Source organism: Prionailurus bengalensis, chromosome C2 (genome assembly GCF_016509475.1).
Source record: "Prionailurus bengalensis isolate Pbe53 chromosome C2, Fcat_Pben_1.1_paternal_pri, whole genome shotgun sequence".
NCBI classification, from domain to species: Eukaryota; Metazoa; Chordata; class Mammalia; order Carnivora; family Felidae; genus Prionailurus; species Prionailurus bengalensis.
In genome coordinates this window covers 118,310,318-118,330,029 of record NC_057350.1, presented here as the reverse complement: position 1 = coordinate 118,330,029, position 19,712 = coordinate 118,310,318, and the positions used below count along the sequence as shown (strand labels likewise).

The 19,712-nt window shown below is 37.6% G+C and overlaps 1 protein-coding gene across 4 annotated transcripts in view; it reads right to left on the bottom strand.

The window, feature by feature from the left end:
- Positions 1-236: 236 nt before the first annotated feature.
- The window catches only part of PLSCR1 (phospholipid scramblase 1), a 36,756-nt gene continuing 17,280 nt past the window's right edge, over positions 237-19,712 (bottom strand). For all 4 annotated transcript variants that reach the window (XM_043595197.1, XM_043595199.1, XM_043595198.1 and 1 more), the window contains 4 exons: positions 18,278-18,498; positions 11,121-11,282; positions 3,810-3,971; positions 237-1,190 (listed from right to left, as the gene is read on the bottom strand). In XM_043595197.1, the coding sequence (XP_043451132.1) occupies positions 1,152-1,190; positions 3,810-3,971; positions 11,121-11,282; positions 18,278-18,498 (584 nt within the window). In that variant the 3' untranslated portion in view covers positions 237-1,151. The remainder of the gene's footprint in view (positions 1,191-3,809; positions 3,972-11,120; positions 11,283-18,277; positions 18,499-19,712) is intronic.

Here is a 19,712-nt window from a genome sequence, read left to right as displayed (position 1 = left end):
TGGGTTGGACATCTCCTCTCACTCAATCTAGGCTTTCTTACAAAACACAGTATGAAAATTCCTTTGTTTCGGACAGGTAGAAATCTTAGTTTATAGCCCTGGTATGAAAATATGCTTTTGCTCCTTTTAAAGGAGAATTTGTAAGGGAAGAGGTGGTAAATGTGTAAGGTTCAGAATACCATCGAAATTGATTGTTCACAGTTTGTTTAAAAACAAAAATCAAATATGCAGAGAAATATATCAATAATTTTTAATTCAGTTATTTGATTGTTCATGTAAATAACAGACAGTTACTGAAGTTTCTACTCAGATGGAATATATACGTTCTATTTAATACCTGAGTGCTCTCCTAACTATCATGCTCTGTGAAAGACAGAATGAATACAGGAGCTAAACATTCCACGTGTAAATAATTACTTCAAAAATTATAACAATCCTCCAGTTCTATAATGAATTTTTAAATGTGTCCTTCTTTAGGACATGTCTTTTTCAGAAAATCATAAAAAAATCAGTAATTTATATTCTTATCAATAATGAAAATTTTTTTATAGTAGCAGATTAGCTTACAAAAGAAGTTTAATATACTGTGACTTGCTGAACAAAAGACAAATACACGTTTTATTTTTCTTTGGTAATATGAATATTAAGTGTTAGTTTAACATAATTGTAAAGGAAACAAATTACATTCATTTTTAACTTGTTTGAACATACATTATTTGGAAAATAACATGATTGTTATGTGTGAAATAAATTGGAACCATATTTAATAAAATGCACATTTATATTTTAAAATTAATAAGGACTTAATTTGGTGTAAAATTTGAAAATAGATTGTAGTTCAGAACAATTTGCCACAGGAAGTTTCATGATTAAATGTAAAAAAATTAACATGTCCTTTCTCTAAAATACACAAGGAAAAAAATGTATAAAACAAAACAAAATGCATAAAAACATTTATAGGTAAGTGATATAGAAAATAAACTCTATAATTTGAAAAGTCATCGCATATACCAGGCATCACAGAATTCACAAATGCTAGAAGTCATTTCAATAAAGAAAACCAATTAGTTTTTCCTTGACAAAGTCCCAGTAAGTACACAGACTTCACACTTTCTGAGGCTTTCATTGATCCCCTACCACACTCCTTCTTTTTATTCTGTGTTTCCACTCCTTTCAAAAAACATGAAATCCTAGATAAAAACAAAAATACAGAAATGAATTTTCAGCAACAAAGCACAGATCATAAATGTTAAGGGGTCTGATGAAACATAACATATCTGCTTAAGAGAAAAATTGACCAAATAAGCAGATCTGGGAAAAGTTGATAGTTTTAGCCTTCCATTTTAACAGCAATTAAATCCTGTAATTCTATTCACTTATTGATTACCTGCATGCATTTACATTAAAAAAAATTTTTTTTAATGTTTATTTTTGAGACACAGAGAGAGTGCAAGTGGGGGAGGGGCAGAGAGAGATAGAGACACAGAATCTGAAATAGGCTCCAGGCTCTGAGCTGCCAGCACAGAACCGGACGCAGGGCTCGAACCCACAAACCGTGAGATCATGACCTGAGCCAAAGGAGGATGCTCAACCGACTAAACCACCCAGGCGCCTTGCTCTGCATTCATTTAATTAATCCTCTGGTAATTTCTTTAAATTTCACTTTTTCACATGCCACTTAGAATATTCCTCTTTCAATCTTTCTTCCTTTCTCCTTCTCTAGTAATACAACTTTTCCTGAGACCAGAATACACTGTACACATTTCAGATTTTTTTTAGAATGACAGCCATCTTAGAGGTAGCAGGCATCTTAAGAGTTTTTGGGCCCAGTTTTATGATTTCTCCCGCAAACTGGTCTACCACGGTTTCTCCCAACTATCTCCCTACATCAGTGTCTAACCAGACCCACTTCCCTATGATTTTCATCAAGTCCTATGGATTTTCTCTCATGTCTATCATTTTCTCTTATCTGTTCACAAAGAAAAAATTGAATTCTTATCACCATTCACTTGCAGCTGCACTATTGCAATTTTCCCTCTCGTCAATTCACTTCTCATCTAGGTACCAAGATTTATCTTCCTAATAAAATAACGATTTTATTTATACCTTGTTTGAAACCAACCAAATAATTGTCAGTATCTTCCCAACAAGAAGTTGTCCAATATTTAGAAGTCCTTTAGAAGAGGCCCAATCTACCCCATAGTCATTTTCTGATAACCCCACCACAAATCCCAATCCCATTTCTCACCTATCCAAACACCCTGGACTAACCTCTCTTCCCTTCGCACACCAGATATTTAGTGATGGTATATATACCTTTGGTCAAACGGTTCCCTATGGTTAAGTTTTGATTTTACTTTTCATGTGAAATAAACAGTGAAAACACAATTTTTAAACAGAACTGTGGTTCTATTTTTAATTTATACAGAAAATATTGAATCTATCCCCAATGAGATAGAATAGCAAAATAAAATCCCAAAGGCCACTCATCCAGCTTTAATAATTAGTTAACATAACCTATCTTGGTTCATTAATTACTCCATCCCCTAGATCCCCCTGCCCTCACTCTCTTTATTTAAAAGTAAATCTTTGATATCATAACCATTTTATACTGAAACACACTTCAGTGTGAACCTGTAAAAATTTGGACTCTTGTTTTTATATAAGCCCAGTATCATTAGGATATCTTGAAAAAAAACAATAATCCATTAAAATATCATCAAATAGCCAATGTTCAGATTTCTCTTAAGTCCTTCTAAATGTTTTTTCAAATGGTTTTTTCAAATGGTTTGTTCAAATCAGTATCTAAATGTGAGCTATAAATTACATTGAGTTGATGTCTCTTAAGTCTCTCTCTTATGTTATTTTTATCTTTTTATTTTCCCAACATTTATTTGTTGAAATAACTGGATCCTTTTTCTGTATATTCTCTCACTTTCCACTTTTTGGGGATTGCATCCCCAGTGTCAGTGTTTAAGATGCTCATCTAGTGGCTCTAAATCTTCCTTGCATATTGGAATCACCTAAATCTAAACAGATTGCAGGCCTGATCCCACTTCCCGAGATTTTGATTTCCTATCTGGATGTAGTCTTGACCTAGGGAGTTTGGAAGCTATTCAGGTGTTTCTATTATGCAGCTAGGGTTGGAAACTATTGTGAGCCCTTGAACTTGGCTGCATATGGAGTCACCTGGGGAACTGTACAAACTTCTAATTCTGAGCTTCTAATTTAGTTAAATTGGGGTATGGCCTGATACTTGTTTTTTGTTTGTTTGTTTTGTTTTTTGTCTTTTTTTTTTTTTAAGTTTCCTAACTGATTTGATGTGAAGGTAAGTTTGGAATCACTGCTCTGTCCCACATAATTCCTCTCAAATGGCAGTTCCATCTAATGGCTTGACTAGTTATTTACTTTTATTGCAGTTTCACTCCTGTAGTAGATGATTTAATCAATCAGGAGGAAATCTTGTTTTCCTGAGTCTATTCCATGTAAGCCCAGATTCAAGCCAAGTTTCTTTTCCAATGCACTGATTTCAACTTTTAAATAAAAATTCCAAAGACCGAGGCCCTTCCTAATCACATGAGGTCCATTTGTTATCATATAAAATTGCATAGACTCTCTAGAGGAACTAGTTACCTGTGAACCCAGAGTACCAGGAGAAAATGAAATTTAAGGGCTTGAATTAAATGGTGCCTCTTTGAATAAAGCCTATAAACTTAACAAGGTCATTTAAAAATGTACAGTTTACTAAACCATTTCAGAATGGTACTAGAGAAACCACCTAAACCCAAGATTATTACGGATAGACTCACAATGAGGAAACATGCACCAAGCATTACAGCTTTCATTTTCACATCAAGGTCTAAAGGGAACTGGATACCAAAGTTATCAGCATCTGTAAATGCCTCTCTCACAAAACCAGTCCACTGCTTGGAAATCTTGCCAACTATAGTTTCTTCATCAAGAGATTTAATCTAAAATGGGAAAAAAAAAAGATTCTTAAAGAATTCTAGAAAAATGAAAACAAACTACCATAAAAGTTGAAATAAAATGAAATACTCTATTAAAATTATGTACCATACTTAACTATGAACATTGTATCACTCATTACATATATATGGATTCCTGTATCTACTTTTACATGCATGAAAAACACCTTTGCTGTAGAGAACTTACATGAAAGTAGTTCTGCTTAAATATTTAACATTTCCTATTCTACATTATGATAGGTAGCAATAAATGAATTGATCTAAAACAAAATTTAGGCAGGAAAAGACACAAATATAAAATGTTTCTTAGATGAAATTTCTAGAAGCCATCAGGAAGGCACTAAACTAATCCCCCATGTTACTTTTGTTGTAAGAGAAGCACAGAGAGTTTACATAGGCTGAGCATTTAAATGTGAGGGAGGGTTCATTGCCACCATCAGCAGGAAAATGTGAAATGCATAGATCCTGGAAAAGAGGACTGGCAGTTTTGAGTAAAGGAAAAGTTAAGTAACCAATAAGTAACTTGATGGGATGCCCCGGGTCAAGGGATAGGTTAAGACTGGACAGTGGGGTGGATGGATGGTGAACAACAAGAAGGATACAAGATAAAAAGAGCTCTGAAGTAAAGTTTTTCTAATTTTACAATTCTGCCTGAGGAAAGCCCAGGGCCATCGTAAAGAGTTGAACAGATTGTAGCTGGATAAATGGACCTCACCAAGTTGGCATGTGGGCGGATGAACAGAGCCCACACTCACCATGGCGTGTACATGGAGAGTTCTGTGAAACCAGAGGGGGAAATGTCCTTTTCAAATATGCACAAGGAACCACAAGTGCTAGCAACACCCACTGAAGCTCTAGTTCAGGTTGAGAACAGGAAAACAAATGTAGGGAAACTAAAAACAGTTGACTCATTTTATTTTGGTGTGGGTAGATGGGTTCTTTAAGATTTGAAACAAACATCTAATATGATAACTGTGATAACATCCATTACCGCTCAGCAAATATTCATGCACTACCCTCCCCCCGACAACTGTAGGCCCAGTATATATCCCTGCACACTGATAGTTAGGCTTGGCCATGTGACTTGCTTAACCAATGGAATGTTAGCAGATGTGACAAGAGAAGAGGGCTTCAAGGTGGCTAAATGGTTTGGCCTGGCTCTTGCTCCCCAGTGATCAGCCACTAGAAATGCATGATCCAGGTAGCTGCATTTGCTACAGCTGCAGAATGAATATATCTGGTATACACCTGAGGCCAATTTCCAGCCCAAATCAGAGCCAACTAGGAGAGTTGGATAGAGTCCCTAAGACAAAGTTGCCCTGCAGATCCATAAGCATGAAAATATATACCACTGTTTTAAGCCACAGAGCTTTAGGGGTTATTTGTCATGCAACACTATTGTGGCTCAACAGACTAACAGAAATCCCTCTTGCCTACCTGTTGTATACACTACTAACTGTCATCAGCATTTGAAGCTAGTAATGAAACCTTACATGTATTGTTAAATTTAATTTCTCAAGTGTTTTTTAAATGAAATATACAAAAGATAAAATAGCAACCATCACAGTCCTGCCACTGGACTTAACTAATATTGACATTTCTCCTTTATATTCCTAGAGCAAGATTTTAAAAGTTTACATAAGAAGTAGAACATATCATTTTTTTATGAAAAGGCTCAGAAATGGGAATGATTTACAAATGAAAAGTCAATAGGATCATATAATTTTTACCTAAATTTAGATATTTAAAAATGGAAAATCTATATAATGAAATGGCTGCAACTTCTCAAAATAATAAACTAGTATTATATACCTATGAAGCAAAACTTGATAGAGGTATTCTAAAAATAGATCTATAGGTTCATCTTATAATATAAATATAAATGCAAAAAATTCAAATTGAACAGTAGCACATAGACCTCAGGTAAGTATCAAAAGAATATACTGTAATAAATTGTATAATACTAGAAAATCATAGATTTCAAAACTTAGTGTATCAGACACTGAAAAAGTATTTTATTTACTTGCTAATTAAGCATTTATAGAATATTTAGTATATGTATAACATACAAATGCTTTATAAGTATTAGGTAATTTTTTTCTTCATATCTTTGTAAGATACATATATTATTAAACAGTTTTCATATGAAAAAACTGAGGCAGACAGAGGTCAAGGAATTTGTCCAAGTTCACACTGATAAGAAGACATGGGGAGGTTTTCAAACCCAGACACTCTTTCAGAGTCTGTAGTTAAGACCATTGTGATACCCTGCTTTTAGAAAGTTAAGTATCAATTCTTAATAAAAATCTAGGTCAGGGTGAGCGAACAATGGTCAGTGGGACAAATCTAGCCTGCCCACTGTTTTTATAAAAAGCTGTATTAGGACATAGTTATACACAGTATTCATGTATCGTCTGTGATTATCTTCATGCTACAATGGCAGATTTGAATAGTTGCACACAATGACCATATGGCCCATAAAGTCTAAAATGTTTTCTATCTCTTATTTAAAAAAGTTTGCGGATTCCTGATCTAGGTAAATAGTAGTAGAAAATCACTATGAAAAACAGTAGCCAATGTCTTTCTAAATTATGAAACATTTGCTATTTCAATTGAAGTCATCAGCTTGATAGGTATTCACACAATTGGCATTATTATTCAGTTTTGCTGTGAAGTAGATTGGAAAAGAAAAGGAGCTAATTGGTAAATATGAGAAGAGCAAAAATGATTTCATTTACTCTGTGATTTTGTATCTAGAAAAATCAAGTGTAAATAAGCAAAAATGTTTCTTTTTTTTAATCAAAAAAAAAAAACCTTAGTGTTTTATTTATTTTTGAGAGAGAGACAGAGTATGAGCAGAAAGGGGCAGAGAGAGAGAGAGGGAGACACAGAATCCAAAGCAGGCTCCAGGCTCTGAGCTGTCAGCACAGAGCCTGATGTGGGACTCGAACCTGTGAACCACGAGATGGTGACTTGACTGACTGAGCCACCCAGGCGCCTGAGCAAAAATGTTTCTTGAAGTTAAATATGAGAATCCAGTCAGAAGACTGGATAAAAGGTAAACAAAAAAAGTAGTCTTTTTTAATATTAACAACAAGAACCTAACATATACATTCCTGCTTAGTAGTGATAATGCCTATAAATTACTTAGGAAAATGTTAACATAAAGAAAAAGAGGGAAGTTTGGGCACCTGGGTGGCTCAGTCGGTTAAGCATCAGACTTCAGCTCAGGTCATGATCACCTGGGGCTCTGTGCTGACAACTCACAGCCTGGAGCCTGCTTCGGATTCTATGTTTCCCTCTCTCTCTGTCCCTCCCCTGCTCACACTCTGTCTCTCTCTGTGCTGACAACTCACAGCCTGGAGCCTGCTTCGGATTCTATGGTTCCCTCTCTCTCTGTCCCTCCCCTGCTCACACTCTGTCTCTCTCTCAAAAATAAACATTAAAAATTTTTTTTTAAAAAAGGGTAAAGTTCTATATAAAGAAACACATATGATCTTATGAAGAATATAAAATTAGATATGAATGAATAAAAAGACATAACACTTCTGGGATGAGAGAGGTTTAGCATCAAATATGCTAATTAAAAAAACTGAATACAAATTTAATATAATAGTAGGATTCTATCTTCTGAAAAATTGCTTTACTATTCATAGGAAAGGAAAAATCTGATAATAGCAAAAACCTATGATAAAGAAGAATAACAAGTGGCTGTTTGGCTAGGAGTAGATATATAATGCAGCATTAAGTTACCATAATTGAATCATAAGGCACTTGAAGGAACAGATAATTAGATCAATGAAACAGAGACAAATCTAAAATACATCCCATTACTTGTGGGAATTTAATGTAATGTATTTCAATTCAGTAAGGAATGAATACTTAATAAATCATGGTGACATAGTTCTCTAGTCACCTGAAAGAAAAAAATGTTCAATCTTGTATAAATACAATTAACTCTTTATGAGTTAAAGATTTAAGTATAAAAAGATTTAAAAGAGGAATAAATAAAATAGAAAGTTGGGGGTAACTTCATAATCAAGACAGGAGAATCAGAACATACTAAAATAGATATACGTGACTATATGTGACATAAAATAAATAAATGTATATAATAAGTTCCACAAAGAAAGGGTTGATTTGTGGAAACTAAGATCAGAGGACAGATGCAGGATCAATGTCTTCAACACACAAATTACATTTATAAATTGATAAGAAAAAAGTAAACAACCCAGTAAAAATACAGGCAATGGATATGAATAGACAATTCAAAGAGAACAAACACAAATAGCCAGTAAAATGTTCATAATCCCTAATGGTCAGGGAATTACATATTTGAGATAACCTTCCCCCCTCCCACTTGCTGATTTTAGATTTCCTTTTTAGTCTAAGTTTACATTTTATCTAAGTTGTCTCTGGGTGTCATTTCTTTTTCTTACCCAGAACTCCTTGCACTTTTTGATTCTGAAAATCCATGGCATCTAGTCTACAGAATTCGTATCCATTTATCTCTTTGGATATCATCTCAGTACATTTTCTGTATTCTTTTTCTGTGACTCCTCTTTGGCATATGCAAGAGTAGTTTATTCTAGCTTTCACATACGTTCAATTTTTTTTGGTCCCTTCAAAAATGTTTTTGTTTTAATTTATTTTTGAGAGGGGCACGGGGCAGAGAGAGAGAGAGAGGGAGGCAAAGAATCAGAGCAGAGAGGAGAGAGGGAGAGAGCCTGATGTGGGGTTCGAACTCACTAACCCACTAACCCACTAACCATGAGATCATGACCTGAGCCAAAGTTGAATGCTTAACCAACTGAGCCACCCAGTCTCCCCATCCCTTCAAATTTTTATCTTTTCACCTCTCCTATTTATTTTCCTCCTATAGATCGTCCAGTTCATTAATTCCCTCTTCACCTGTATCTAATTTTCAGCTCAACCTTCCCAATGAGGTTTCATCCATGAGTGTTCTTATTTATGGAATTTCTATTTGGTTTGTTTTCAGATTCTCCTGTCCTTTTTAAAAATAATCTCCTTCTTCTCAGTTATTGGAATAATATTACATCAGAATCCTCTCCAAATTTTCTTTCATGCTCAATTGACATCAAATCCATGAATCAGTTTCCCCTTGGTACACTTGTGAAATGTCTCTGAATTATTTCTTCCTTTAGCATGGCTCCTGCTCCTGCTGTGTTCAGGGCATTACCTCTTTCCTACTCTAAGTATCCATGCCATTAACACTATGATGGAGTCCATGTTCCATAGTGGCTCCTCATACTGATAATTCCTGCTTTCAAACTTTCCATTATCTAGCTTATAGAAAATGATTCAAGGGACTATTTTCTCAATCCCCTCAAAGATGTTACATAGTTAATGCCACCCTAGACAAGAGAGTAGTTAATTTATTACATGTAACAGATGGTTTAAGGCATCCACTGAGAAGGGCTGCTGGTTAGTTTCTAAATTCCTTAGCATTAAATATAAAAGTTTCACAGTCCAGCTTGATTTGTTGCACCAGTAGTTTCACTTACTTTCTACAAATATGTCAGCAAAAATTCTGTAATATTCCCTGAAAGAACAATTACCTCTCAGTCCTCTGGCTCATTCATAGGAATGATAACCCCTACATAGAGAACTATTGTTATACAAAAACCTATAAAGTCTTTACACATGCATGGTATACATCCCCCCTACACTATGTATATGGTTTTGTTAGAGTCTTCATAAAGTCTCCACTGTATCACATGTGTTTCCTCAAAACTGCCAGTCTCTCTCATTCTATTCTGAAGTCAGTAAAGGGAAGGATTCACTTTTATACAACTAGGGTCTAACAGAGGAATTGAAAATCATATGACTAGGGAAGCCAGGCAGATAATATAAAAGAATGAAGCTGGACAGTGGCAAACTTTCAGAAGCCAGGGGACAGTGGCAGATTTCATATATCTTATCACAAAGGGGCAGCCCTCCTCAGTTTTAGATTTTTGCCCCTCTTGTGGAAAAATGTTGGTGTAGCTTAACATATTTTGATTTTCCACGAGAATCACGAGAGCAAGATTAAATTATAAAAGTCTCCCTATTAAAAAAATTTTTTTAACCTTTATTTATTCTTGAATCAGAGACAGAGCATGAACAGGGGAGGGTCAGAGAGAGGGAGACACAGAATCTGAAACAGGCTCCAGGCTCTGAGCTGTCAGCACAGGGCCTGACGTGGGGCTCGAACTCATGGACCGCAAGATCATGACCTGAGCCGAAATTGGCCGCTTAACTGACTGAACCACCCAGGCGCCCCAAAAATCTCCCTATTTTTAAACATTTGCAACTACATTAATTTGGGCTACAAGGCTAGGACATCTATTGGACAACTGCTGTAATGAAATTACTCCATGTAATAGATACATAGATTATCATGTGGTTTATAGTGATCTAATTTAATAAAAGGAGAAGGAAAGACATAATTGGGAAGTATGTTTTACACTATCTTTCTTAAAACTCTCTCTGTATCATGAGCATTTTGTAGGAACTCAAAGATGTCAGAACTTCTGAAGAAGGGTCTAGAGCACTGGAAACCTGTATTTCAGACTAGGGAAGGATTCATATGCTTTGGCACTCAGACCTAGATGACAAGGTTAGCATTTTCTTTTAAATGTTTATTTATTTTTGAGAGACAGAGTGTGAACAGGGGAGATGCAGAGAGAGAGGGAGACACAGAATCCGAAGCAGGCTCCAGGCTCTGAGCTGTCAGCCCAGAGCCTGATGTGGGGCTTGAACATGACCTGAGCTGAGGTTGGATGCCCAACCAACTGAGCCACCCAGGCGCCCCACAAGGTTAACATTTTATCTTAAATGCATAACATATGGAGCCTGCATATAGAAACTACCATGGTCAAATGTTGGATGTTTTGCATATATTTATTTATTTGACTAAGAAGTTCTGCTTCTCTTTTTTCCATTTAGTATAGTCAACACTGATGCGTAATCAGAGCAAAAATCACCTCTCTGACCAAAGTTAAATATATAAGCACACTGACTTCCTCTTGAAATATCAGGATACACAAATTTAATGTATTTATAACATCCTCCCAAATTATATTATTCTTATATGAGGAAAGCAAGACCTATAAATGTTATCACATCTCTTACCTCAAAATCAACATCTGCACAACAGCTGCACACAACACATGGACCAATAATTTTTAGTACATCCTCTCTCCTCTCATTTTGAATTGTAAACCTTGGCAGGCATGGATGCCAGGTCTGAGTAACATAACCTACAGGTACACCAGGAGGAGCATGGACTTCAATCTACAAAGGCAAAAGAATATATATAAATCATAATAATTATGATGCCTGGTAATAACTCATTTATTGAATACTTTCTAAGTGTCAGACACTGTTTAAAGCACCACTTAATTCATAACACATCCCTGCAGGGTTGGTACTATCATCCCTATGTAGAGAGAAAGGAACCGAGGAAGAGAAGTTAATGAACCTGTATCAAGATTCCCAACTACAGGTGTGGGCAAGATGGCAGCTTAGGAGGACGCTGGGCTCACCGCACATCCTGCTGATCACTTAGATTCCATCTACACCTGCCTAAATAACCCAGAAAACCACCAGAGGATTAGCAGAACGGAGTCGCTGGAGCCAAACACAGACGAGAGGCCCACGGAAGAGGGGCCCCTCCTGAAGTGGATCACCTAAGAAGAAGCGATCTAAGCCTGCCCCACCTGCCCCTGAGCACCTTGCCTACCCACCCCAGCTAATACGCCAGATCCCCAGCATCACAAGCCTGGCAGGGTGCAAGTAGCCCAGACGGGCCACGCCACCCCACAGTGAATCCCGCCCCTAGGAGAGGGGAAGAGAAGGCACACACCAGTCTGACTGTGGCCCCAGCGGTGGGCTGGGGGCAGACATCAGGTCTGACTGCGGCCCCGCCCACCAACTCCAGTTATACACCACAGCGCAGGGGAAGTGCCCTGCAGGTCCTCACCACGCCAGGGACTATCCAAAATGACCAAGCGGAAGAATTCCCCTCAGAAGAATCTCCAGGAAATAACAACAGCTAATGAGCTGATCAAAAAGGATTTAAATAACATAACAGAAAGTGAATTTAGAATAATAGTCATAAAATTAATCGCTGGGCTTGAAAACAGTATACAGGACAGCAGAGAATCTCTTGCTACAGAGATCAAGGGACTAAGGAACAGTCACGAGGAGCTGAAAAACGCTTTAAACGAAATGCATAACAAAATGGAAACCACCACAGCTCGGCTTGAAGAGGCAGAGGAGAGAATAGGTGAACTAGAAGATAAAGTTATGGAAAAAGAGGAAGCTGAGAAAAAGAGAGATAAAAAAATCCAGGAGTATGAGGGGAAAATTAGAGAACTAAGTGATACACTAAAAAGAAATAATATACGCATAATTGGTATCCCAGAGGAGGAAGAGAGAGGGAAAGGTGCTGAAGGGGTACTTGAAGAAATCATAGCTGAGAACTTCCCTGAACTGGGGAAGGAAAAAGGCATTGAAATCCAAGAGGCACAGAGAACTCCCTTCAGACGTAACTTGAATCGATCTTCTGCACGACATATCATAGTGAAACTGGCAAAATACAAGGATAAAGAGAAAATTCTGAAAGCAGCAAGGGGTAAACGTGCCCTCACATATAAAGGGAGACCTATAAGACTCGTGACTGATCTCTCTTTTGAAACTTGGCAGGCCAGAAAGAATTGGCACGAGATTTTCAGGGTGCTAGACAGAAAAAATATGCAGCCGAGAATCCTTTATCCAGCAAGTCTGTCATTTAGAATAGAAGGAGAGATAAAGGTCTTCCCAAACAAACAAAAACTGAAGGAATTTGTCACCACTAAACCAGCCCTACAAGAGATCCTAAGGGGGACCCTGTGAGACAAAGTCCCAGAGACATCACTACAAGCATAAAACATACAGACATCACAATGACTCTAAACCCGTATCTTTCTATAATAACACTGAATGTAAATGGATTAAATGCGCCAACCAAAAGACATAGGGTATCAGAATGGATAAAAAAACAAGACCCATCTATTTGCTGTCTACAAGAGACTCATTTTAGACCTGAGGACACCTTTAGATTGAGAGTGAGGGGATGGAGAACTATTTATCATGCGACTGGAAGCCAAAAGAAAGCTGGAGTAGCCATACTTATATCAGACAAACTAGACTTTAAATTAAAGGCTGTAACAAGAGATGAAGAAGGACATTATATAATAGTTACAGGGTCTATCCATCAGGAAGAGCTAACAATTATAAATGTCTATGAGCCGAATACCGGAGCCCCCAAATATATAAAACAATTACTCATAAACATAAGCAACCTTATTGATAAGAATGTGGTAATTGCAGGGGACTTTAACACCCCACTTACAGAAATGGATAGATCATCTAGACACACGGTCAATAAAGAAACAAGGGCCCTGAATGAGACATTGGATCAGATGGACTTGACAGATATATTTAGAACTCTGCATCCCAAAGCAACAGAATATACTTTCTTCTCGAGTGCACATGGAACATTCTCCAAGATAGATCATATACTGGGTCACAAAACAGCCCTTCATAAGTTTACAAGAATTGAAATTATACCATGCTTACTTTCAGACCACAATGCTATGAAGCTTGAAATCAACCACAGAAAAAAGTCTGGAAAACCTCCAAAAGCATGGAGGTTAAAGAACACCCTACTAACGAATGAGTGGGTCAACCAGGCAATTAGAGAAGAAATTAAAAAATATATGGAAACAAACGAAAATGAAAATACAACAATCCAAACGCTTTGGGACGCAGCAAAGGCAGTCCTGAGAGGAAAATACATTGCAATCCAGGCCTATCTCAAGAAACAAGAAAAATCCCAAATACAAAATCTAACAGCACACCTAAAGGAACTAGAAGCAGAACAGCAAAGGCAGCCTAAACCCAGCAGAAGAAGAGAAATAATAAAGATCAGAGCAGAAATAAACAATATAGAATCTAAAAAAACTGTAGAGCAGATCAACGAAACCAAGAGTTGGTTTTTTGAAAAAATAAACAAAATTGACAAACCTCTAGCCAGGCTTCTCAAAAAGAAAAGGGAGATGACCCAAATAGATAAAATCATGAATGAAAATGGAATTATTACAACCAATCCCTCAGAGATACAAACAATTATCAGGGAATACTATGAAAAATTATATGCCAACAAATTGGACAACCTGGAAGAAATGGACAAATTCCTGAACACCCACACTCTTCCAAAACTCAATCAGGAGGAAATAGAAAGCTTGAACAGACCCATAACCAGCAAAGAAATTGAATCGGTTATCAAAAATCTCCCAACAAATAAGAGTCCAGGACCAGATGGCTTCCCAGGGGAGTTCTACCAGACGTTTAAAGCAGAGATAATACCTATCCTTCTCAAGCTATTCCAAGAAATAGAAAGGGAAGGAAAACTTCCAGACTCATTCTATGAAGCCAGTATTACTTTGATTCCTAAACCAGACAGAGACCCAGTCAAAAAAGAGAACTACAGGCCAATATCCCTGATGAATATGGATGCAAAAATTCTCAATAAGATACTAGCAAATCGAATTCAACGGCATATAAAAAGAATTATTCACCATGATCAAGTGGGATTCATTCCTGGGATGCAGGGCTGGTTCAACATTCGCAAATCAATCAACGTGATACATCACATTAACAAAAAAAGAGAGAAGAACCATATGATCCTGTCAATCGATGCAGAAAAGGCCTTCGACAAAATCCAGCACCCTTTCTTAATAAAAACCCTTGAGAAAGTCGGGATAGAAGGAACATACTTAAAGATCATAAAAGCCATTTATGAAAAGCCCACAGCTAACATCATCCTCAACGGGGAAAAACTGAGAGCTTTTTCCCTGAGATCAGGAACACGACAAGGATGCCCACTCTCACCGCTGCTGTTTAACATAGTGCTGGAAGTTCTAGCATCAGCAATCAGACAACAAAAGGAAATCAAAGGCATCAAAATTGGCAAAGATGAAGTCAAGCTTTCGCTTTTTGCAGATGACATGATATTATACATGGAAAATCCGATAGACTCCACCAAAAGTCTGCTAGAACTGATACAGGAATTCAGCAAAGTTGCAGGATACAAAATCAATGTACAGAAATCAGTTGCATTCTTATACACTAACAATGAAGCAACAGAAAGACAAATAAAGAAACTGATCCCATTCACAATTGCACCAAGAAGCATAAAATACCTAGGAATAAATCTAACCAAAGATGTAAAGGATCTGTATGCTGAAAACTATAGAAAGCTTCTGAAGGAAATTGAAGAAGATTTAAAGAAATGGAAAGACATTCCCTGCTCATGGATTGGAAAAATAAATATTGTCAAAATGTCAATACTACCCAAAGCTATCTACACATTCAATGCAATCCCAATCAAAATTGCACCAGCATTCTTCTCGAAACTAGAACAAGCAATCCTAAAATTCATATGGAACCACAAAAGGCCCCGAATAGCCAAAGGAATTTTGAAGAAGAAGACCAAAGCAGGAGGCATCACAATCCCAGACTTTAGCCTCTACTACAAAGCTGTCATCATCAAGACAGCATGGTATTGGCACCAAAACAGACACATAGACCAATGGAATAGAATAGAAACCCCAGAACTAGACCCACAAACGTATGGCCAACTCATCTTTGACAAAGCAGGAAAGAACATCCAATGGAAAAAAGACAGCCTCTTTAACAAATGGTGCTGGGAGAACTGGACAGCAACATGCAGAAGGTTGAAACTAGACCACTTTCTCACACCATTCACAAAAATAAACTCAAAATGGATAAAGGACCTAAATGTGAGACAGGAAACCATCAAAACCTTAGAGGAGAAAGCAGGAAAAGACCTCTCTGACCTCAGCCGTAGCAATCTCTTACTCGACACATCCCCAAAGGCAAGGGAATTAAAAGCAAAAGTGAATTACTGGGACCTTATGAAGATAAAAAGCTTCTGCACAGCAAAGGAAACAACCAACAAAACTAAAAGGCAACCAACGGAATGGGAAAAGATATTCGCAAATGACATATCGGACAAAGGGCTAGTATCCAAAATCTATAAAGAGCTCACCAAACTCCACACCCGAAAAACAAATAACCCAGTGAAGAAATGGGCAGAAAACATGAATAGACACTTCTCTAAAGAAGACATCCGGATGGCCAACAGGCACATGAAAAGATGTTCAACGTCGCTCCTTATCAGGGAAATACAAATCAAAAACCACACTCAGGTATCACCTCACGCCAGTCAGAGTGGCCAAAATGAACAAATCAGGAGACTATAGATGCTGGAGAGGATGTGGAGAAACGGGAACCCTCTTGCACTGTTGGTGGGAATGCAAATTGGTGCAGCCGCTCTGGAAAGCAGTGTGGAGGTTCCTCAGAAAATTAAAAATAGACCTACCCTATGACCCAGCAATAGCACTGCTAGGAATTTATCCAAGGGATACAGGAGCACTGATGCATAGGGCCACTTGTACCCCAATGTTCAGAGCAGCACTCTCAACAATAGCCAAATTATGGAAAGAGCCTAAATGTCCATCAACTGATGAATGGATAAAGAAATTGTGGTTTATATACACAATGGAATATTACGTGGCAATGAGAAAAAATGAAATATGGCCTTTTGTAGCAACGTGGATGGAACTGGAGAGTGTGATGCTAAGTGAAATAAGCCATACAGAGAAAGACAGATACCATATGGTTTCACTCTTATGTGGATCCTGAGAAACTTAACAGAAACCCATGGGGGAGGGGAAGGAAAAAAAAAAAAAAAGAGGTTAGAATGGGAGAGAGCCAAAGCATAAGAGACTGTTAAAAACTGAGAACAAACTGAGGGTTGATGGGGGTGGGAGGGAGGAGAGGGTGGGTGATGGGTATTGAGGAGGGCACCTTTTGGGATGAGCACTGGGTGTTGTATGGAAACCAATTTGTCAATAAATTTCTTAAAAAAAAAAAAAAAAGATTCCCAACTACAAAGTGGAAAAGATGAGATACAAACTTGAGGAGGCTACACGTATAGTCTCCACTCCTAAGCTTTGTTTTACTGGTCTCGTACATTTTTAATCTCCCCATTTATGAAAAATGTCCAAATTGTTAAGGAACTCTTTTCTTAAACTTTAAAAAAGAATGGTGGTTTAGATGTAGGAACATGGCTCTGATCGGTGGTGCAATTTTCAAATATAAATAGCAATGGCGCCAAAATGGAAAGAAAATGAGGCTTGGAGTCTTGGCTCTGCTACTAGGGAGGTGACCTTGAAAGTGCCTCAATGTGCTCATCAGTAAATGGTGACTTCCTAGGTCCATTTTTTACCATCAAATAGTATAATACATGTTAATGTACTATTTATACTGTAGAACATATTCCCTCAATTTCTCAGTATTTCCTCAGAGATTCCTATGGGTAAATATTACTCTATCTAACCTAAAGGACATGGGGAAAAAAAATAATTCAGTATGAACAACTTCGATTATCTTCTTAAAATAGGTACAGTATTAGACTTCAAATATTCATGTGCTTGTCACTCTGTCTTTCACGCTGGCACAACTACCTGTATGGAATGACTGAGAGACCCCAGCAGAGCTGGTCTCAAGCCAACGGGGACACAAGCAAAACCCCACATCCCTGTAAAGTCTCTGTGCCCCAGCATCTCCCCTGAGATCCACATTCTCCATCACTGGGCTGCCAAGTAAATGAAACAGACACTTGGTCTTTCTGGAGGTAGGTACTCACAACTAGTATACGCCCCTTATAGGCGACTCAAATACATTAACTTTTTTAGGGATTCATAAAAACACAGGCATTGGTATTTTTCAGGGAGGGCTCCTCCTAAGTTTGTTTCTTACGTAGGTTGGCCAAAATTGTGAGATGAACACACTTACGATATTTTGGGATATTTTTCTATAGTGTCCTTGCTTTGGCTTTGGCCAGGCCTTTCATGTTCATTTTAGGTAAGGGACTTGTCCAAGGTGCCCTACCTTCTCAACTCTCCATGAAGATCAACAAGACTGGTCTCTGAGATCTCTGATCACAACCCCATGAGACACACTACTCATGCGACATGGGGCTAACTGCTCAATTGTTTTTCACCTGCCTTTCTTCTTGAACAATTCACTTTCAAGTATAAACCAAGACCTTATGGACCAATTGTCCTTTAAATCTCTTTTGATTACATAAGTTCAATGAGAGGGTAAAAATTCTTTCTGAACTACTTTACAAATCACTCTGGTAATTGCTCACGGACCTCCTGAAGGCAGCAAGGGCAACAACAGCTGTCACACCTTAGTGGTCTCTCCAGAGTTATAACTTCTTGGCCCATATTATCAATAATCCTCATGGTAAAAGGCCGAGAAGCCCCACAGCAATTCCGGGTACAGCAGTCTGTATCCTCTACTGCAAAGTAAATCTTCTGTCCAAAGCTGTTCTTAATTTCATATTTGTTATTAGTTTCAAAACCTGTTATGACTAAAAACATAAAAGAGGGAACCATTATGACCATTATATAAAAAGAATGTTGGATCTATCCTAAGATCCTACAATATGTAGTTACACCATTTTTGGATTATACTTCTAGTAAAACAGGGAGAAAGAAAAGGAAAGGTGTTTAGCGATGATCTAGAAAGAGGAAGAAAGGGAAAGGGAAAGGAGAGTTTATTAAGGACTAGAAATTAAGCATCTGTATGTGAAACATGGGAAAGAAAACAACTCAAATGTTCCTAATTGCATAGACTTCTTCCAGAAAGACAGACTGCTCCTAAGGGATGGAGCAATGCTGTAGATGATAATAGTTGTGCTAGGTGTATGAACAAAATATCCATCTGTTTGCTATAGTTTTCTATATATTCAGTTATGTAGGGGAATATGAGATGGTTGCTATGTTTATCCTCTATGATATATTTTACCAAATTGGTTTGAGATTATATATTTATGTATACACACACACCCTATGCATGGCTTATCTTTTTTTGCACTGTATGAGGGGAAGTGATGAGAGGGCTTGCTCTTAATGCATACATGTAGGAAGGGAGAGGGTGAAAATGGAAGGTAAATTAGAACATCACATTGGGCCCAGAGGACCCTTGTTTAGCTTAGCGGTAGTTGTTCAGAAGTGGGAGATGAATATTCGACAAGGGGAAGAGGTGCTTGGCAACCAAGGTTGCCACTCACAGGATGTCTAGACCAGTGGCAGCCTAAGTGAGCTCTGTACCTCAGAGGGGGCTAATGTCTTCACAGGGAAACAGAAGTATGCTGGATGCGGACGCTCAAGTGGTATCTTACCAATGGGCTTCCCATACAGACCCACACATTGCAAACCTCTCCTTGCTTAGAGCCAGGAAGGAACAATTAATGGTCTTGCTTGTCTATAATTCTTGTTAACATGGGTCATAGCAGGTCAGAAGCCACGAAAATAACGATTAAAAGATATACAGAGAGATAAAAATCATTCTCTAATATCTGAGTGATTGACTTTTAGTCAGATAGAGATGTCCTTCATAAATTCCATCATCTTGACCTCCCTTCAGTTCCTTTGCTCTGGCTCAGACAGGCTCTGGACTCTTCCTTTGTAAAAAACACCCTTGACCTGCCAGTTAAATGTTATGCGAGAAAAAAAAATAAACTGATTCATAACATGGAATTCAATTATCTAAGTGTTTTACTAAGTAGCTTAATCTCAAAAT